The sequence below is a fragment of the Oncorhynchus tshawytscha genome, linkage group LG06, assembly GCF_018296145.1.
Source record: "Oncorhynchus tshawytscha isolate Ot180627B linkage group LG06, Otsh_v2.0, whole genome shotgun sequence".
NCBI classification, from domain to species: domain Eukaryota; kingdom Metazoa; phylum Chordata; class Actinopteri; order Salmoniformes; family Salmonidae; genus Oncorhynchus; species Oncorhynchus tshawytscha.
Genome location: NC_056434.1, coordinates 63,615,202 through 63,637,705, shown reverse-complemented (window position 1 = coordinate 63,637,705; position 22,504 = coordinate 63,615,202). Strand labels below are relative to the sequence as shown.

The 22,504-nt window shown below is 42.4% G+C and overlaps 1 protein-coding gene across 1 annotated transcript; it reads right to left on the bottom strand.

Moving 5' to 3' along the window:
- Nucleotides 1-371: 371 nt before the first annotated feature.
- On the bottom strand, nucleotides 372-16,305 carry LOC112252855 (rho-related GTP-binding protein RhoQ). The gene is made up of 5 exons (XM_024424527.2): nucleotides 15,750-16,305; nucleotides 15,301-15,359; nucleotides 6,112-6,276; nucleotides 2,132-2,227; nucleotides 372-1,882 (listed from the first exon to the last, which is right to left on the bottom strand). The coding sequence occupies exons 1-5, from the start codon at nucleotides 15,889-15,891 to the stop codon at nucleotides 1,721-1,723; spliced, it is 624 nt and encodes a 207-aa protein (XP_024280295.1). The 5' UTR covers nucleotides 15,892-16,305; the 3' UTR covers nucleotides 372-1,720.
- Between the last annotated feature and the right edge of the window lie 6,199 nt (nucleotides 16,306-22,504).

The window sequence follows — 22,504 nt, the reverse complement described above, 5'->3', positions numbered from 1 at the left end:
GCAAGCTGTAAAGCTTCACATGACACCAATGTTTGCTTTGTAGCACCTACAGATTAAACACCATAGAGTCTTAAACTTGGATCAATTATTTCTCAATTATGCTTTTAGATACAAAATGTCATTTCAACAATCCTTCCTCAAATTACTGTTCTATGGATTACATTGTGTGAATCATGGTCTTTGTTGTTCTGGGTTTCGGGAGGAATCACATGTGTGACACACTTCGAAGACACTCCTTCCTGTACGAGGTCACCACGGCCTAGCTAGCAACGGATCCAAAGCAAGCGTGCCCAATACTGTACTTATAAAAACAACATCTATACATCATAATGTCCTGTAACACATCCTCAGAGAAGACCCCAAAGAAAGGCTTTAGATAGTAAAACACATTTATTGGGTAGAGAAAAGGATTAACCAGAAGCTGCACTTGTTTCTGCACCGCTATAGATCCATTCAGTTTACCTCAGTAGCAGCATGTGCCACAACTTCCTGGTAAATAGAGAATGTCAACACTCAATAATCCACCCCGCTCTTCTAGGGAAAACACTACACAGCACAGCAGGCTGGGACAGAGAACAAGAAAGAGAGGAGCACCATATACATTAAAGCTTTAAAAAATATAAAAAATAAAAGGCTTATTGTGCTCATGCATGCACCCCCTTGGCCTTTTGGGGGTGGATGTTGTAACCATGGTATGTTCTGTGCTTCAATGACAACATTTTCACACTACTGAGCCAAGCCGAACTGAGCTGAATTGGGATGGACTGCTTCTGCAGCCATTAACACACAGTATGTTCTGGTCAGCACGATAATGCTAATGGTAGGGGTTTGCGGGTCGACTTTTAACTGTGCTTTATTGGACAAGGATAGGTATGTGGAGTGTGCTTCATGTTGTGTGCCTCTCTCCCCAAAGAGTCTGTATCCCACGCAGCTGTGTGCATTCAATTATTTGGGCACCATTGGGTTACTGATTAATTCAAGGCCAAGTTTAGTAATAATACTGCAAGCACCGCAAACTGAGCAAGAAGAGCAGATAATGTTATAAAAGATGGGATTAGTAGAAGAAAAAAAAGACAACTCCCCATAGTTGAGGGGAATAGCCTGTTCTTTTAAACAAAGTATTTCATTGGTTGTGGCTGAGGTGAGTTACTCAAACACACAATGTAAAGCGCTTGGAGGCTTGATGGAAAGCGCCTTCAATAAATGCAATCAACCCATTCGTTAATTGCTACAGCATATATTATTAAAAAATACATGTCATATTAGGAGTTAAATGGGCACGTGATACCTATGGGTTTTCTGACAGCTTACAGCATGTTTTTTAAAAGTACTTATAAAGGCAAATAAAGTCTTACTGAAGGGCGTTGTTGACTTGGGTATTGTGCTCCTTTGGTAGTAAAGCTGCCCCCTAACTCCATTGGTCGACAGCAGGAGACACAAAACCGCTCAAGAGCCCCGAACTAAAAATAGGGTCCTTGTCCATGTCGGTCCTTCAGCCTCTCTCCCCCCTTTTATGTCCTCTCCGCGGTCTCTGTCATTCGTTCTGGTTTGTATTCATTAGGCACCAAATGGAAGAAAACAGCCTGAAACAGGGTGGGGCTTCCTGATCTTGTCCAATAAGAAATGCTTGTTTTTGTTTTCCGTTTTCACATGTTTTAAAACATTTTCCATTGCATGCCCTAATAAATACGACCCAGGTGTTTTTGGATGTTTGCATCTCTCACGTGATGAGGCAGCAGTTGATATAGCGTGGCCCCAGTCTTCTCTTCAAGACTCCCTTTTTCCTCTTGGGGTTCAGGATAGCGATAATGGCCTCATCAAACACAGTTTTCAGTCCTTTCTGGGTGAGAGCCGAGCATTCCACGTAGACACACGCACCAATCTGGAGAGGAACAGGCTGTCACTCAAAACTATCAACATAGGATTAAACCTCATCACCAAGCTAGCTTGGGGAGGAAGCCAAGTGTGTGAGACTCAATCAACAAATGCCCAAAACTGAATATATTCTAGCTTTATAATAATTTTAATACAGAATTGGTTTGATGAGGGACAGACCATCTGTGTAAAGTTGTCTCTCCTACACACTAAACATTCCTTCTAACCTCCCTCCTGGCCCCACAGTGGTACGTACCTCCCTGGCTAGCTTCTGGCCCTGCTCTGTGGTGATGGGTTTTTCCTTCATGTCATTCAGTTTGGCAATGGTCTTGGGGTCATCACGCAGGTCAATCTGAAACAGGGAGAGACAACATTTCCAATCAGCACAGCCAATCTTGAGCAACTTATTCACTTGAGTGAACAACTTGTTCATTCAACTACCCACTGGGCACACCACATCATTTCAAAGCGAATCATTTGGTAATATTTAGTTAATACGTTTGATCAATGAGAATACAACCTATTTTCACCCACTCAAAAAGATAGCCAAAAGTTTGAGAATTTAACAATGTGTTATGACCATCTTTTCAACCATCAAAAACAACAACCAAATTCTCAATGTCAGATTTTTGGTTTAATTCTCTCACATTATTGCTGCACTTTCAACCATTTAAAAACCAAAAGTTCAAAAAGGGGAACAGTGTCAGATATTTAGTTTATTTACACGACAACGTTATCACCGTGCTCCATCTAGCACAACAAATGACCTCGACTGCAATTGAGATCATTCAAGTACGTCATGCAACTGATCAATGCCATTTGAGATTCTGCACAGATTTATTCAAACGCAATTGTGAAGATCTCCACAGACCTGCTACTTTTGCATGCTATCTTGAACATGCACACTTTCTATGATTAAGAATATCTTTGTTGCAGTAACCTCTGTGTCCATAGTGTTTTACTCATTTAACAAGTTAAAAAATATATATTGTTACATTAGTTTGTAAAATAGCCTTAAATTGAAGGCTATTTACTGGATTACAAAAATGTTTGGTTAACAACACAAGCAAACATTTAAAGGAGATTCCATTTGTGCCACTGAGTCTGGCTTTAATTCCAGTTGGTCTACAAATTAATAATTGATGTCCTGAATTCACATCTCCAGTTCAACCAAAAATATTATATATATATATATATCTTGCCAAGAGAGAATTTGATATGTTGTAAATAATATACTACCGTTCAAAAGTTTGGGGTCACATAGAAATTTCCTTGCTTGGGAAAGAAAAGCACATTTTTTTGCCCATTTTAAAATACCAAATTGGTCAGAAATACAGTGTAGACAGTCATTTACCACATTAACAATCATAGCTGAAAACAGCTGATTTTTAATGGTATATCTACATAGGCGTACAGAGATCCATTATCAGCAACCATCACTCCGGTGTCCCAAAGGCACATTGTTAGCTAATCCAAGTTGATCATTTTGAAAGGCTAATTGAGCATTAGAAAACCCTTTTACAATTATGTTAACACAGCTGAAAACTGTTGACCTGATTTAAAGAAGCAATAAAACTGGCCTTCTTTAGACTAGTTGAGTATCTGGAGCATCAGCATTTGTGGGTTCGATGACAGGCTCAAAATGGCCAGAAACAAATAACTTTCTTCTGAAACCAGTCAGAGTATTCTTGTTCTGAGAAATTAAGGCTATTCCATGCGAGAAATTGCCAAGAAACTGAAGATCTCATACAACGCTGTGTACTACTCCCTTCACAGAACATCGCAAACTAGCTCTAACCAGAATAGAAAGAGTGGGAGGCCCCGGTGCACAACTGAGCAAGAGGACAAGTACATTAAAGTGACTCGTTTGAGAAACAGATGCCTCACAAGTCCTCAACTGGCAGCTTCATTAAATAGTAACCGCAAAACACCAGTCTCAAAGTCAACAGTGTAGTGACGACTCCGGAATGCTGGCCTTCTAGGCAGAGTTCCCTCTGTCCAGTGTCTGTTCTTTTGCCCATCTTAATCTTTTATTTTTATTGGCTAGTCTGAGATATGGCTCTCTTTGCAACTCTGCCTAGAAGGCCAGCATCGCGGAGTTTCCTCTTCACTGTAGAAAGAGTGTTCTTTGGCTGCCATGTGCCTTTTACTGTGGAGTGGCTTCCGTCTGGCCACTCTACCATAAAGGCCTGATTGGTGGAGTGCTGCAGAGATAGTTGTACTTTTGAAAGGTTCTCCAATCTCCACACAGGAACTCTGGAGCTCTGTCAGAGTTACCATCGAGTTTTTGGTCACCTCCCTGACCAAGGCCCTTCTCCCCCGATTGCTCAGTTTGGCCAGACGGCCAGCTCTAGGAAGAGTCTTGGGGTTCCAAACTTCTTCCATTTAAGAATAATAGAGGCCACTGTGTTATTGGGGACCTTTAATGCTGCAGCAATTTTTTGGGCACCCTTCCCCAGATCCGTGCCTTGACACAATCCTGCCTCGGAGCCCTACGGACAATTCCTTCGACCTCATGGCTTTATTTTTGGACATGCACTGTCAACTGTGTGACCTTATATAGACAGGTGTGTGCCTGTCCAAATTAAGTCCAATCTGAATTTACCGTAGATTGACTCCAATCAAGTTGTAGAAACATCAAGGATGATCAGTGGAAACAGGATGCACCTGAGCTCAATTACAAGTCTCATAGCAAAGGGTCTGAATTCTTATGTAAATAAGGCATCTGTTTCTTATTTTTTATCAATTTGAAAACATTTAAACTAAAAATCAGATTTACCTAGCTCAGTGGAGACCCTACGAACCTTAAGGGTTAACCAATCCTATGAACAGGTAAGGCAACTCAGGTGTCTATACTTAGTTAGCACAGTTAGATTTACTTAGCACACTTAGCACAGTTAGAGAAGATGGAAGTTTATGAAGTAGGGCCAAATGTAGAGATCTACAGGTTTTTAGCGAAGTCCAGCCAACCTTTTGATGCAGGATTCAGTGATGTGAATCAAAACTCTCACCTGTAACAAAACAAAGGGCACTATGGTAGATGGCATCCAAACTTTTAAGAGTAGCAGCAGCTGCACTTTACCAAGGATTCAAGAATCTTAGCTAGACGCGAAAATGGGGCGATAATTGTTAAGAGCTCTACTTTCTCCACCCTTATGGAGTGGCAGCACAAGAGCGGATTTCCATATTTTTGGAATATTTCCAGATAACAATGTTAAATAAAACTAAAATATTTGGGTTATTGAGCCAACAACGATAGGCGCTGCACACTTAAGCAGACCGGGATCCAATTGGCCGGCCCCTGTAGATTTCTTGTCTATTGCTAGCAAAGCATCTAGGGCTTATGTTTCTGTAAATAGCCTAAAATAAAAGCTTGAACTCAAAGTTTCCCCTATCAGTACCCAGCCCAATAGAGAGAGCCCGCTGAAATAAAATGGTGATTAAAACGCATTTAATGAAATATTGACTCATTTGCACATTTTAATTAATTATTTCAGAAAAATGGTTATACAAAAGTCTTGTGTCTACATTCAACTGGTAAAAGTTAATTGTTATATGATTAAGGGGGGGACACTACTTTACCACACATGCCCAACTGATACGTGTAACAAACTCTTTATTGAGACAAACATTCATTAACACTTCTGTGGTAGTGTTTGATTTGTGGCTCTGGTCATCTGTGAATTGATTGGGTCCACATCAGTATGTGAATTGATTGGGCCCACATCAGCATGCAGTGTGAGAATGTGAGTTACGGTGGGACTGACAAGAGAAGTAAATATCAGCCGAAAGAACGATAAATCACAGGCCCACTCCACTAAACTTACCACCACCAATATGGACATTTTCTATTTCTGGTGGCCAGGGAATTGCTGGCGGAGGGACACCCATAAGTGTGGTTTGATCTTTTGGAAAGTATTTGAGAGTTACTAAAAAGTTCAATTTACTCTTACTATTAAGTTCCATCTACTTTTTAATGATTCGGAACTATATACCTATATTTCTTTATGCATGTTCGTGAATGGTCTTAAGAATTAAATAAACCAGTGTATAGTACATTTAAGTGGAGGCTCAGTTTTATAATCCACCTCCCCTGTCAATGTGAAGTAGGGCGTGAGAATGAGTAGGGTGGATGAGGATAGCACATGCCAGGTGAATACAATACACTCTGTGAAACTCAGCATGTGAAATGGCCAGGACAAAGTATAGAGACAGGCTATGGGTGGGGTGGCTCACCTGAGTGCCTATGAGGAGGTAGGGGACACTTGGGGCATACTCCTGCAGCTCGGTGACCCACTCCTCCCTCACATTCTGGAAACTAGCCGGGTTGACCACAGAAAAGCAGATGAGGAAGACATCGGTCATGGGGTACGACAAAGGCCTCAAGCGGTCATAGTCCTCCTGGAGAAATGTAAGGGCGGGTAATAAGAGACACAGGAGAGGGAGAAGTTAGGGGAGGGGAACAAAGACACTGGGGAGAAAGAGAGCAACAGCCTTCCTTACATAATATCCACCAAAAGACTACCACATCCTCAGAGTTAATACTCATGAATTATTAAACCGTATGAAAAATGAGCTCCAAATGCAGCTATCTTTTTACTCCTCCTCACTGAGGCAGAGAGGAGAGCAAACTTATTCTGTGCTTATCTACCGGACTTCACCATGCACAACACAACACAGCACACTGCCAAGCTACCAGGCTGTTTTATGAGAACAATGAACACTTTTATATGAAGGGAGTGATAAACATTTAGCCATTAGAATTTAGTTTTGAAATGGAGGGATGTGCCGATTTCTACAGATGACCTTCATCAGATAGCAGCTTTTCTCTCTGTCTCTCTCTGACTGTGGCTATTGGGCATTATTTCCCATTAGCAGTACTTTACAGGAAGCAGTGCGGAAGGCATCAGACAAACTGCCATCTCCGATAGGCCTCAGTTTATTGTGTGGCGGCAATAGCTAATTCACATATCCAACATGGTCCGGTCTGTGTAAATGAGATCAAGCATTTCCTCATTGCTCCCTGATACCCAATTCTGAGAGGATGTCCTTCTACACCACCGGCACACTCTGAATGACCCGAGTTTATACATGCAGAGTGCACACAAAGACTGGTGATGGACAAGGTGGCAAGCTTGAAGGAAGTAAATCATCGTTAATATGACTGTCTGACTAGCTCAACAAACTAACTTAACATTGATCAGGTAAAAAACAGAAAAATCTAAGTGAATTAAATTCTGTGCACTGGATAATTAAGAAGTCTTGGATGACCTAGTGGCGATGCCATGATAGCATCTGTTACTACCACTTGGGGGCGGTAAGTAACTTAGTGGTTAGAGTAACCGAAAGGTTGCTGGATCGAATCCCCGAGCTGACAAGATAAAAATCTGTCATCCTGCCCCTGAACAAGGCAGTTGGCCTATGGTGGAACAGTGGGTTGTCATTGTCAATAAGAATTTGTTCTTAAATGATTTGCCTAGTTAAATAAATAAAGGTTATTGTGAGAGCAGTGGTTTCAAGAACTGACTGAAATAGAAATAGCCTTCATGAAGCTTAGCTGATGTCTTACAGAAAATATGTGGATACTTCTGCTTTCTAGTCCATTTCAAACGCATGTAAAAATCAAATTGCATTTGTCACATGCTTCGTAAACAACGGGTGTAGACTAACAGTGAAATGCTTACTTCGAGGCCCCTCCCAACAATGCAGAGAGAAAGAAGAGAAAGAAAAGTATTAACATGTAATAAAAGTAATAATAAATACACAATGAGAAACGAGAACTCAAAGTATTCAGACCCCTTGACCTTTTCCACATTTTGTTACGTTACAGCCGCCCCCCTCAATCTACACACAATGCCCCATAATGACAAAGCAAAAACACGTTGACATTTTTACACATTTTGAATTAAAAAAAATACGGATATTTACATAAGTATTCAGGCCCTTTACTCAGTATTTTGTTGAAGCACCTTTGGCAGCGATTACAGCCTCGGGTCATCTTGGGTATGACGCTACCAGCTTGGCACACCTGTATTTTGGGGAGTTCCTCCCATTCTTCTCTGCAGATCCTCAAGCTCTGTCAGGTTGGATGGGGAGCGTCGCTGCACAGCTATTTTCAGGTCTCTCCAGAGATGTTTGATCTGGTTCAAGTCCAGGGTTCTGGTTGGGCCACTCAAGAACATTCAGAGACCTGTCCCGAAGCCACTCCTGCTCTGGAGCAGGTTTTCATCAAGGAGCTCTCTGTATTTGCCCCGTTTAGCTTTCCCTCGAATCCTGTATGATGCTGCCATCACCATGCTTCACCGTAGCAATGGTGCCAGGTTTCCTCCAGACGTGACGCTTGGCATTCAGGCCAAAGAATTCAATCTTGGTTTCATCAGACCAGAGAATCTTGTTTGTTTCTCATGGTCTGAGTGCCTTTTGGCAAATACCAAGCAGGCTGACATGTGCCTTACTGAGGAGTGGCTTCCGTCTGGCCACTCTACCATAAAGGCCTGATTACTGGAGTGCTGCAGAGATGGTTGTCCTTTTGGAAGGTTCTCACATCTCCACAGAGGAACTCTGGAGCTCAGTCAGAGTGACCATAGGGTTCTTGGTCACCTCCCTGACCAAGGCCCTTCTCCACCGATTGGTCAGTTTGGCCAGGCTGCCAGCACTAGGAAGGGTCTTGGTGGTTCCAAACTTTTTGCACTTCTACGCAGTACCCTATGTATCACCTTGCGGTCAGATGCTAAGCAGTTGCCATACCAAGATATGATGCAGCCAGTCAAGTTGCTCTTAATGGTGGAGCTGTAGAACTTTGAGGATCCGGGGGCCAGTGCCAAATCGTTTCATACTCCTGAGGGAGAAAAGCTTTGTTGTGCCCTCTTCACAACTGTGTTGGTCTGTGTGGACCATGATAGACCCTCCATTATTTGAGCTGAAGCAAGACAAAATATTAAAATGCTGCCCATTCACATCTTATATGTTGCCTGACTACAATATTGTATCTTGAAAACGTTAATTACATTCTGTGTACATTTTGGTATGTTTACCTGCCTCAATACCCACTGTGTGTAGATTGCAAGCCCTTAGTAAGTCAATAGAGTGAACTGGCTAACTACTACTGTTGGTTAGCCAGCCAGCTAGCCAGCCAGCCAGCTAGCCAGCCAGCCAGCTAGCCAGCCAGCCAGCCAGCCAGCTAGCCAGCCAGCCAGCAACGAAGAAGTTGGTAGCTAGGTACCCATGAAGAATTGACCATACATGCTTGTCTTCTGAAGGGGGAGCGATCTCTAGTTCCTCCATTCTTTTATCCCCATCGCATTTCATAAATGTTTCCACAATGTAAGCGTGTACAGTAAATAGTATGAAGGAGGGAGAAGGAAGCATAAAAATACAAAGGGGGCCACCAAAGGGGTAGACAGAAGAGGGTTTCTCGTAAAGAGTCTAAGCTCTGTCTATGCCTGGGGAGAGGGGGGTTGTTTTAAGATGGTTAAACCAATGATTGTTTGGCTATTTGATTTTGAATTAAGACCCCTTAAGGTATAAAATGTAAAAATGTAAACAAATTGTTGGATGAAACACAGAATGGCATTACTGCTATTAGCCAATATAAATGCATTGAACAAAATAGTCACTACATGGAACAACAGGGAAATCATAATGACGTTTGTTTGAAGTGTCCTATATCTGAGAGATGAAAGAAAATCATGTATTTATCCCCTTAGTTTAGTGCCTAAAATATCTCCATTTGATTTTATAAAACTGGTACCAGGGACCTTCAGATGATTCTTGTGAGTATCCTAGAGAAACATGGAGAACATCATGTACGTGATGGTATCTCGTCTTTCAATTGAGTGGTCACAACAGTTTGTAGGCCAAAACGTTTGGATGCTACAGATGTTTTCTTGAGGAGGCTGATTCTTCGGGATGTCTCATGATCTGATAAGCACAGCTCTAGCTCTGCCACCTTTCACCGCATATGCGGAAGGATGCGGTGGATTGAGACGCAGTTTGGGTTGCAAAGGGTCGGACACTTTCCAGTAAATTTCTGGAATTTTTCCGGAAACTAAGCCCTGGAATTTGAGGAATTTTTCTTAAATTCATTCAAAGAAAAAAAACTTAGCTTATAACAGTGAACCTTTTTTTGACCTTTTTTTGAGGGATACACATGAAGCAATTCTAGGTCTTGTGGCATATTTTGGTTAAACTATCCCCAATTCAATGGAATTGCAACCCTTTGCATTCACAGTGCATTCTTCCATCACATGTACAGCTGATTCTCAAGATCTTGCACACTAATGAGATGCTATTGAGCCCACACTACTACACTGTCTGAGCCAAGGACGACATGCTTTCTGGTAAGTTTTGATTACAATTCTGGGTGGGGTGAATGTATTTTATGACATACATGATTTTTTGTTAATTAGTAAATAGTAGCCTACAGCAAAGTGTGTTTAAATAATTTCTAACTTGTTAACAATTCCTGCTACTTAGTTGTTGATACCATGTGAGTTTTAGCTTGCTTGAGCCTGATAACCGAGGAGTGTTAATTCACCCGTTTCCATACATGTTTCATTTTAAAACATTTCTCTCAAAGGAGTTGTTTAATCTAACTGTTTATCTGTACATGGAATTGTAATAATTTTTTAAACTAATTTTTATTCTAATCTTTACAGGAAATGCCAAGGGCACTATCTGATATGTGGAGACATTTCACTGCAGCTAATGTAGAAGGAAAAGCTGTGTACATTTGCAAATATTGTGCCAAATCATAAGTGAAGAATGCAACAAAGATGCAGAATCATCTGGCCAAGTGCATAAAGTTCCCTCAGCGCTCACAACAAGCAACCTCTGACAAAAGTAAATCAGACACATTATGGATAGCAACAGCTCATGGGCCTCCTGGAATCAAAGTTTTTTTGACTCAATGGAGGAATGTAGTCAGAGAAATGCTGATGAATGTCTTGCTCAAGCTGTGTATGCAACTGGTTCACCTCTGATGCACACAGGCAATGTGTATTGGAAGGGATTTCTGAATGTTCTTTGCCCAGCATGCACCCCACCAACCAGACATGCTTTATCTACTCATTTGCTGGGTGCAGAGTTCAACAGAGTTCAAGTGAAGGTCAAGCAAATCATAGAGAAAGTAGACTGTATTGTAGTCATCTCTGATGGGTGGTTGATTGTTTGTGGGCAAGGAATAATTAACTACATCATCTCCACCCCTCAACCAGTATTCTACAAGAGCACAGACACAAGGGACAACAGACACACCGGTCTCTACATTGCAGATGAGCTGAAGGCAGTCATCAATGACCTTGGACCACAGTAGGTATTTGCACTGGTGACACACAATGCTGCGAACATGAAGGCTGCTTGGTCTAAAGTGGAAGAGTCCTACCCTCACATCACACCCATTGGCTGTGCTGCTCATGCATTGAATCTGCTCCTCAAGGACATCATGGCTCTGACAACAATGGATACACTCTACAAGAGAGCCATGGTTAGGTATGTGAAGGGTCATCAAGTTATAGCAGCAATCTACCTCTCCAAGCACAGTGAGAAGAATAGGAGCACCCCATTGAAGCTGCCCAGCAACACCCATTGGGGTGGTGTTATCATGTTTCGCCAAGAAATGTCCATATCACAGTCTGCCGATATGGACAGTCCCATCAAGAGGATCCACCTGGATAACTTATTTTGGGAGAGAGTGGTAAGGAGCCTGAAACCTATAGCAGTAGCCATTGCACAGATTGAGTGAGACAATGCCATCCTGTCTGATGTTCAGACTCTGCTTGCAGATGTAAGAGAAGAAATCCGTACTGCCCTGCCCATTTCATTGTTGCTCCAAGCAGAGGAAACTGCAGTTCTGAAATACATCAAAAAGCGTGAAGACTTCTGTCTGAAGCCCATACACGCCCCAGCATATATGTTGGACCCCAAGTATGCTGGCAAGAGCATCATGTCTGGTGCAGAGATGAACAAGGCCTATGGTGTCATCACTACCGTGTCTCACCACCTTGGCCTGGATGAGGGCAAGGTTCTTGGCAGTCTGGCAAAGTACACTTCCAAGCAAGGGCTTTGGGATGGAGATGCAATATGGCAGACGTGCCAACATATTTCATCAGCCACCTGGTGCAAGGGACTATGGGGATCTGAGGCTCTTTCCCCTGTTGCCTTCAACATACAAGGGTTGAAAAATTGGTGGTCATCTGGGAAATTTGAGGCTTTTTGAGCCTGACAACGAGCCATCCTCAACAAGGTTGGAAAGTGACAGTGAAGATGAGGCCTCAGAGTCTGATGTTCAAGAGGTGGACATTGAGGAGGTCCAGGGAGATTACATGGAAGCCTGAGAGGAAGACAACCAAAGCTTTAGTTTCTAGGTTATCATTTTACAGATTTATGTTGAAAATGTTTTTGGGAGATGCGATGGATCATTGGGGATCATTCAATATTCCCTTTTGTTCAGTGAAATCATCCCATGTGAAGAGTCAACTCATTTAATTAAAGTTCAATTCGTAACAAATTATTTTGTTATTTTTCTATTGGAAGGATGTAATCATTTGCAATTATGTCTACTTAAAATAAGGAAAAATGTTTGTCTCCATATGATATGGTAAATATCCCATGCAAAAAATATTACATTAAAATGGTATTAATATAAATTTGCATATATTTCCGTTAATTCCTATATGCCCGTTAATTCCCATATATTCCTGTTAATTCCCATATCTGAATATTCCCCAAAATGTGCAACCCTAGACGCAGTCCATGCAAACAAACAGATCTCTAGTTAAAACCAACAGATTTTGCTGGATATTTTTTATTATGTTAATTCGATTTCCACAGGGGAGCAGAAATTGTAGGCTAAGGGTTAAGAAACTAATAAAGGTACTCATAGCAGGGCATATTCCAACCGCTCTCCCCATACGGGTTCTTACATTTCGATCAGGGCGAGGCTTTCTATGGCATTTCTACTTGGCTGGGTATGTGATCTCAGCTGTGAGTGTGTCGAGTCACTGACATGACAGTCTATGTTATCAGCGAGTCCCTCCTCCTCGCGGCTGTGTCAGAGACGCCTGTTCCAACATAGCCACAAGGAGAATAACAAGCGCAGGCACTACGCTTCATGGCCCATCCTCAAAACTGTCTGAACACTGCACTGTAAAAGGGTTACTGTGAATTGTACAGTAACTTACTGGTAGTTGATTGCCAGCTAGTAACTGCATTTCATATTACAGTACATCCCCAAAACTGTCTGAGCATTTACCAACATGGGGACTAAAGTGATAGTTCAGACTGAGGTATCCCATTCAAGGTGATTACATCACATGCCAAATAATGGAGCTTTAGACCTATGGTGGTCAATGGTGAAACAGTTTAAAACATCCTTCAGCAACCTCCATCTAGCTGTAGTGTTCAAATGTGAACGACATGTCTAGTGCTGCCATTGGTGTTCAGCTGAGTGGAGAGGAACAAGGCCCCGTGGCAGCAGCAGAGCAGAGCCCACTTTACTCTACCCCCTGCTGGGATGTCTAGGGGTCACATCTCAGGGAGGGCACAAAACCTAATGAGGCACTATACAAAACAAAAGGGGGGGGGGTGGGAGTGGGGGCATCACAGAACAGTGACGGAGACATGTGCAACTGAGTGTGAGGAGTGCGAGTGCAGGAGGGAGTGAGCAAATGAGAAACTGAGCAGCAAAAAAAGGGAACGAGTGAAGAGTGAGTAGAGAGAGCCCAGTGTTGCCATGGGTACAACAGCACTTAACATCCACTTCCTGCTTCCCCCTCCTATCCACAGCAGCAATGCTAGCTTTCTATGATTAGTGCATCAGCCAGGGAGAGGATGAATGAACAAATCAATAAAGTATATTCCATTCTGTTCCTTCTGTTCTTGGCCCACATGTTCAAGAGCTAAGAAATGTGACTGAACGTGTTACGTATAGATGTATGAAATACACAGGTGGTGGAATAAGTGTTACACAGACGAAATGAGAGACTCATTTCTCTTCTCTTTGAGCAAATGGTTAATCATCTTCCCCTATGAAACAGCTGACGATTCCAGGAGCTTCAGCTCTGCCAGGGGCATAAGTATTAAAAGGTCTTTGGAGCCAATAAAACATGTCTGATGCAGAGCAGAAGGTGGGGACTGTAGCAGGAGAGTGTGAATTAGCGGGTGGGTGGCTGGGTTGGATGAGGTTCCTCAACAGAGGAGGGGGTATAGTATTTAGCATTGCATTCTTCCACACCCCTGGCCCGAGCCTCCTATTGGGCTGTATTACAGGGTTCCAGAGCAGATATGCAGTTTTTCGCTCCCCACTCACTCTGTTTTTTCCCCTGTCTCAGCCAGCCCCTCGGTCTCTATTCCCTCCCTCTAGCACTCCCTTCTTTGATCAGATGCTGAAGTTATAAACATTACCAGCTGGCCTTGTGCTCAAAAGCATAAAGAGATCAGCCGAGGTGGAGGAGTGGAGGGGCTGCGTTTGAAGAGAAGTAACTACTCTCTGTGGCCTCTGCGCCCACAGTCGACATCTGGGAAACTTCTCAATTTCACAGACGGTCTGAATTAGAAAACAAAAAAGGCTCCAGATATGGAATTGCAATCAAACACCAAAGAGCAACGAAAAGCTGTGTGAAACACTACTGAAATGTAGTTTTAAGATCATATAGTTTCTCTAAAGAATTAGTTATGGTAGGCACAGATTCGAGTGGGAATAATTATTTGGGATTGTTGGAGACAATAGCTAAACTATTCATGTACTTATATTTGATTAATGAACAAACAAATGGGCCTTATAGTATTATTTCTCAACCTCAAAACTTATTCACCAGACGAATAATGTTTCACTTCAGGACCTATTTGGACTTTACACAGTTCAAAATAATTGGGTTCGGGGGAAGAGTGTTAGCAATTCGTCGCTGCATGTGACATGCCTTAACTTTCAGACCCAGCTTGGAAAAACAGAGGTAAATGTCTTAGAGGAGAACGTGAGTGTGTGTTTACACGAGAGCTTGCTGACAGGGAGTGAAAATGTTATGGCTGTGCACATTTGACTGCGTGCTGCTGTGTACAGTGAGAGTTGAGTGATTCACTTGCAGATTTGAATGCTACATTGTAAAGAACCAACCCATAAACAAGACAGTGACAACCTCCCTACTGGACATAGGACCCCTGTTCTCTACATAATAGACCTATTGAAATGCTTAACGAGGCCTACAACCACGGTCTATCACACACCAGACTGACTGGAAACTAGAGCAATGTGGAGAAAACCGTCACCTGTTGCAGTTTAGAGTGATCAGAATTTCAAGCTTGTGGGTGTGTCTAGAGCACCATTGGTTAACAGTGGGGGGGCACATGGGGGGAGCACATCGGGAGAGGTTGTGTCCTTGGACGTGGCATGCTTGGCAACCAGCCAGAGTAAAAATAAACTCACTGTACCTGACCAGCTGTGTCATACAGTCCCAATAAGTACTGCTTTCCGCCAACATTGACACTCACTGCAAAGCAATGAAAAAGGCTTGTTTAGAGAGAGACAGAGGGATCTCTTATCCCAAGTGGTTTTGCTTATAGAAACAGATGTATTCCTATGCAATCTGAGACAAAGAAAGTAGAAAAGGTAAAGCATTGCACTACATTCAAACACACACTTCACTTTCCCCTGAACATTGGAATGTAGGGACTATTCAAACAAATTGGCATAGAGATTAAACTCATGCAACAGTAACTAGATTACCAGAGTGTCAGATTTTATTAGGAAGGATCAGGTAACTGGAAATGATTCAATTCGAGATCTCCCTCTCTCTCACACACACACACACACACCACACCACACCACACACAGCCTAAATGTTCATGTAAGATCATGACATGTTCCAAAATCATCTTACCTGCATAATGGTCAAACACAGTGGGCACATACTCCTCTGGAAAGGCGTCGTTGGCATAGCTCATCAACAGACACGTTTTGCCCACAGCACCGTCTCCAACCACAACGCATTTCAACATAAGAGTACCAGTTCCGTTTGCCATGATGATCCTATCATTACCACCATCCTCCGACGCCCTGTTTTCCTGAGCTGCACGGAGATCCCCACACCACTGGCATTACCAGAGACGGAGACCAAATGCTCGACTCACCGAAACCAATGGAAACTCCATTTCTCCTTCCTCCTGTCCAGTTCGCAAATGTGGCCTTAAAGGGGTTTTATTTCCACACTGCATACACAAAAAGCACAGGCACTGTGCCGAGTGGCTATTTACCGGTTCAGCAAAGTCTAGAAAGTCTCAGCAGTCGAAACGGGTTCGCCCCAGTCCCCCGCCCTATCGTTGATGTATTTGCGAGACGCGCTTGGAAGCCCGCTGCTTAGCCTGTTCCCCAGTTCGCCCCTTGACTCTCGGTCTCTCGCCTAGTTTGCATTGGCACTATAGAAAAGGTGAGTTCGCTTGTTGTAGAGGCGGGGCTATATCTGAGACCAATGGGTTTTGGTAAAAATCCATAGATTGTGGATAGTTTATTGATATTAGGCTAACTTCTTTGCTATATTGTTGAAGTGTCTCCAAATAGCATTTGTTTAATCGTTATTACACTTGATTTGCATCTTCAAACACACCATTTTAGTCATAGCCTATACCCTACGTATAATGGTGTTAAATCCAGATACGTTCTCTATGGTTTTAGTCCTAATGAATCCCAAATGTTGGCATAATTGCCCAGAATCATTAGCCAAAACAAAAGTATGACAATAATGTCATGATGACCTGAAGAGGGAGGGGAGAGAGTAGCGTGATCATCTTGCAGATGGAGACACCACAGGGAGTGGATGCTGTGCAAATACAGTATACAGGAAGAGAAGACTTGGCCTCTGTGTTGCACTTGGACAGGTGTGGGTTGTCTCCTTGAATTAGCGCACCCAGACCCATTATCTTCAAGGAGGAAGAACAAGCAAACAAACACACTTGCACGCAAGCGCACATACACACACATCTGTTTGATAGTGGTGGGAACAGCTGTATTGTTACACATATGATGTCCTGGACTTCTCTCTCCTACCCTACTTCCATTTGATAGCATATGCCACATGTGCACAAATGCATACATTCTCCCACACAACATCCCTATACGTCATATCCACTTTGTTGATAGTCCCTAGCCAGATTGTACAACTGTACAATCAGCATCAAGGGGCGTGGCTCCCCTGAGCTACGAAGCTGTAGCTTTCAACCTCCGCTGTAGCGCTACCATATCGTTTGACAAGGGGCCTGTTCGTTTTGGATGGCCCGGTGCCCCGGGTGAATGGAGAATTTTGTCAAAACCAATGGAATGGTATGTGTAAACTCCGTCCACCCGGGGCACCAGCCTATGCAAAAGGAACCCAGCCAGTTGCGGCAGCTTTCACGTGATCAAACAATTACCTCGTACTTGCTGTTCAAAACATGTAGCATAGTAGGTGCTATGAACCAATCAGAGAAGATAAGTAACAGCATTTAGTCAAATTCCAAATGAGACTACCTGCATTGTTTTTATGTAGTCTAATGAATACACATATAATGCATATATTAATTTGCTATATATGTATATATGTATATAAAACCTTGCTTCATTTTACAGAGCATGACTAGTAGGCCTAAGCTAGGCTACTGGTGTAAATTTGATGTTGGTATGCTACATGAGTTCATTAGTGGGCTGCTGACCTTATTTCCCAGTGGATGACTTCAATATCAACTGTCTCTTTGTAACCGGACTAGGTTTAAAGGTCAAGGTATCTATAAAAGACAGGGCTGCTGTCCCAGTAGCCCCTCTTTGACAGTCAGAGTTTGACTGTTTCGATTGACCAGTCTTGTTGAGAAAACTGGAATGAAATGAAAAGTCCATTGAAATGAATCTAAACCCAGTGTCTCAGTATCTTCGGTAACAGATAAGTCTGCAGCACTTTCTTGGCGGATTCATCATTGGATTGGTTTGCTCTTCATATTTCTAGATAAGACCTTTTTCCATGTGCACACAGACACACACATGTTAGCACGCACATACATATGTATGTACACACACAAACATACAGTGCATTCTGAAAAATATTCAGACCCTTTGACTTTTTCAGCATTTTGCTACATTACAGCCTTATTCTAAAATGTATTAAATTGTTTTTTTCCCCCCACTCATCGATCTACAAACAATATCCCATAATGACAAAGCAAAAACAGGTTTTGGGCATTTATTTAAAAAATTGAACTGAAATATCACATTTTACTTAAGTATTCAGACCCTTTACTCAGTACTTTGTTGAAGCTGAGGTTACAGCCATGAGTCTTCTTGTGTATGACATGGAGCACCTGTATTCTTCTCTGCAGATCCTCTCAATCTCTGTCAGGTTTGATGGAGAGTGTTGCTGCACAGCTATTTTCAGGTCTCTCCAGAGATGTTTGAACGGGTTCAAATCCGGCGAAGCTACTCCTGCATTGTCTTGGCTGTGTGCTTAGGGTTGTTGTCTCACCATGCTTCACCGTAGGGATGGTGCCAAGTTTCCCCCAGACGTGACGCTTGGCATTCCGGCCAATGAGTTTAATCTTGGTTTCATCCTACCAGAGAGTCTTGTTTCTCATGGTCTGAGAGTTTTTAGGTGCCTTTTGGCAAACTCCAAGCTGGCTGTCATGTGCCTTTTACTAAGGAGTGGCTTCCGTCTGGCCACTCTACCATAAAGGCCTGATTGGTGAAGTGCTGCAGAGATGGTTGTCCTTCTGTAAGGGACCTCCCATCTCCACGGAGGAACACTAGAGCTCTGTCAGAGTGACCATCGGGTTAATGGTCACCTCCCTGACCAAGGCCCTTTGCCCCCGATTGCTCAGTTTGGCCGGAAGGCCAGCTACAAGAAGAGTCTTGGTGGTTCCAAACGTCTTCCATTTAAGAATGATGGAGGCCACTGTGTTCTTGGGGTCTCAGAGCTCTACGGACAATCCCTTCAATCTCATGCCTTGGTTTTTATAGAAACATCTCAAGGATGATCAATGGAAACAGGAGGCATCTGAGCTCAATTTCAAATCTCATAGCAAAGGGTCTGAATACTTATGGAAATGTTATATTTCAGTTCACAAACATTTCTGAAAACTTGTTTTTGCTTTGTCATTATGGGGTATTGTTTGTAGATTGATGAGGGAATAAAACAATTGAATCAATTTTAGAACAGGGATGTAACGTACAACATGTGGCAAAAGTCAAGGGGTTTGAAAACTTCCTGAATGCACTGTATGCAAACATGTACACACACACACACACACACACACACACACACAGTTCTAGGGTATGAGCCCAGGCTTCACTAAAGAATATGGCTTGTAATTTCACCAAACCCTCAGTGTGGTCCTGCACTACAAGTTCTTATTTACATAAGATCTCATCTCACGGCTTTGGGATTTCTCTCCTGTCTTTTTGCACATCTTCACTTCCATTGATTGATGCAGATCGTAAAGGGATAGGAAAACAGTGTGTGCGTGTGTGTGTGCAAGCATGTGTCCATACGTACATGCATTTCTGTCTCCTCTTGAGGTCTCTGAGGTATCAAGGCTCATTACCTACACTACTACAAAAGATCACTATACGTGAGTAATCCTTTTGTTATGTTCACCTTTTGCACACAAAACATTTTCCTCCATGTTCCTCCCATGACCTGTGTAATGAGGGACGTTACTGTGAATGAATGGTGTTGCTGTGTGAGAGAGCGTCTCTCTTTCGATTGTGTCTCACAGCTCATTTTCCCTTGTGGGTTATACAGTGCCTTGCGAAAGTATTCAGCCCCCTTGAACTTTGCGACCTTTTGCCACATTTCAGGCTTCAAACATAAAGATATAAAACTGTATTTTTTGTGAAGAATCAACAACAAGTGGGACACAATCATGAGGTGGAATAACATTTATTGGATATTTCAAACTTTTTTAACAAATCAAAAACTGAAAAATTGGGCGTGCAAAATTATTCAGCCCCTTTACTTTCAGTGCAGCAAACTCTCTCCAGAAGTTCAGTGAGGATCTCTGAATGATCCAATGTTGACCTAAATGACTAATGATGATAAATACAATCCACCTGTGTGTAATCAAGTCTCCGTATAAATGCACCTGCACTGTGATAGTCTCAGAGGTCCGTTAAAAGCGCAGAGAGCATCATGAAGAACAAGGAACACACCAGGCAGGTCCGAGATACTGTTGTGAAGAAGTTTAAAGCCGGATTTGGATAGAAAAAGATTTCCCAAGCTTTAAACATCCCAAGGAGCACTGTGCAAGCGATAATATTGAAATGGAAGGAGTATCAGACCACTGCAAATCTACCAAGACCTGGCCGTCCCTCTAAACTTTCAGCTCATACAAGGAGAAGACTGATCAGAGATGCAGCCAAGAGGCCCATGATCACTCTGGATGAACTGCAGAGATCTACAGCTGAGGTGGGAGACTCTGTCCATAGGACAACAATCAGTCTTATATTGCACAAATCTGGCCTTTATGGAAGAGTGGCAAGAAAGCCATTTCTTAAAGATATCCATAAAAAGTGTCGTTTAAAGTTTGCCACAAGCCACCTGGGAGACACACCAAACATGTGGAAGAAGGTGCTCTGGTCAGATGAAACCAAAATTGAACTTTTTGGCAACAATGCAAAACGTTATGTTTGGCGTAAAAGCAACACAGCTCATCACTGTGAACACACCATCCCCACTGTCAAACATGGTGGTGGCAGCATCATGGTTTGGGCCTGCTTTTCTTCAGCAGGGACAGGGAAGATGGTTAAAATTGATGGGAAGATGGATGGAGCCAAATACAGGACCATTCTGGAAGAAAACCTGATGGAGTCTGCAAAAGACCTGAGACTGGGATGGAGATTTGTCTTCCAACAAGACAATGATCCAAAACATAAAGCAAAATCTACAATGGAATGGTTCAAAAATAAACATATCCAGGTGTTAGAATGGCAAGTCAAAGTCCAGACCTGAATCCAATCGAGAATCTGTGGAAAGAACTGAAAACTGCTGTTCACAAATGCTCTCCATCCAACCTCACTGAGCTCGAGCTGTTTTGCAAGGAGGAATGGGAAAAAATTTCAGTCTCTCGATGTGCAAAACTGATAGAGACATACCCCAAGCGACTTACAGCTGTAATCGCAGCAAAAGGTGGCGCTACAAAGTACTAACTTAAGGGGGCTGAATAATTTTGCACGCCCAATTTTTCAGTTTTTGATTTGTTAAAAAAAGTTTGAAATATCCAATAAATGTCGTTCCACTTCATGATTGTGTCCCACTTGTTGTTGATTCTTCACAAAAAAATACAGTTTTATATCTTGATGTTTGAAGCCTGAAATGTGGCAAAAGGTCGCAAAGTTCAAGGGGGCCGAATACTTTCGCAAGGCACTGTAGGTGTGACTACAGAGGTAGCCACAGGAAAATGTTGGGTCCTAGCAACAGAAATATGTATCTCCCTACTCTGCTGATCTGGTAGATGCCACTGTATTATGGGAGGTGTAGTGAGGTCATGGGTTGACCGGTGGGATCTTCAATGGTGTCTATAGAAATCATACAGTATCTTAAGACATATCCAGGAGCGACAGAACCATGGATGGCATAGACTGTCCTATTTATATATTTTTTTAAATCGTGATTTTTTAGCTAAATCATTTCTAATATACATTCTTTCCAAAGTATTTATATTTTATTTTAGTAGGAAGAAAGTCTCTTGAGGGTTGAATTTTTGCAAGCGAGCGACCTGAGAAAATTTCAGCATAGGAAAGCATTAGAAGTGTACATGGTCCAAGAAATAAAATAAATACCAAACAAAATAGAGAAAATACATAATATTGAATCAGAATCAAGTTTCTAAAATCTATAAAATGTACCCTATGATTTATAATCATTTCAATTGGTCATTTATGGTCATCTAGCATGTCCTTGAGCTCATACAGTGATACTTTCCCTGTGTCTCAAGTTGCTAGTTGTAAAATGTACCAAGACCTTAATGTAGTAGACCTATAGATAAAGTAGATCTCTGAATACATCTGGACGAGTTGAGAGGTAACCATGAAATTCAAAATAAACGGTTCTCTAATGACCTCAAGTGGCATAATTGCATAACTGCTGTAAAAATACGGTACGATCAGTATCATTGACCAACAGTGACTCTTTTTAAAAATGTAACGAGGCAAGTCAGTGAAGAACAAATTCTTATTTACAATAACGGCCTACCCCGGCCAAACCCGGACGACGCTGGGCCAATTGTGTGTTGCCCTATGGGACTCCCAATCACGGCCGGATGCAGCCTGGATTCGAACGAGGTACTGGAGTGACACCTCTTGCACTGAGATGCAGTGACTTAGACCACTGTGCCACTCGGGACACTTGACACAAGAACAATGTGGCACTTCACAAAGCGGCTTGTATGGACAACTTAAGAGTTATGGTCAGAAACAGCATTATAACTGATACAGTAGGCCTACAATGACCAGCTACTCGGATTCGCATACTATGAATCTGTGACTCACAACCACCATCTTAGTGGATGTGTTTCTTTACGCTGTGCATGAGTGACAACTGATCACATGCATGACGAATGCAAATGAGTGTAAAGAAATGTCAATTCAAGGCTTACTCATAACATCTTGAAGCCCTACTTA

Bases quoted from the DNA above. Each gene is read 5' to 3' on its own strand.
- LOC112252855 (XM_024424527.2), bottom strand. From the start codon at position 15,891: ATGGCAAACGGAACTGGTACTCTTATGTTGAAATGCGTTGTGGTTGGA. The intron at 6,277-15,300 runs GTACAGTGAGTT...ACATTTCTCCAG, and splicing joins TGTATGACACAGCTGGTCAG to GAGGACTATGACCGCTTGAG. The intron at 2,228-6,111 runs GTGAGCCACCCC...TCCCTGTTTCAG, and splicing joins ACCTCCTCATAGGCACTCAG to ATTGACCTGCGTGATGACCC.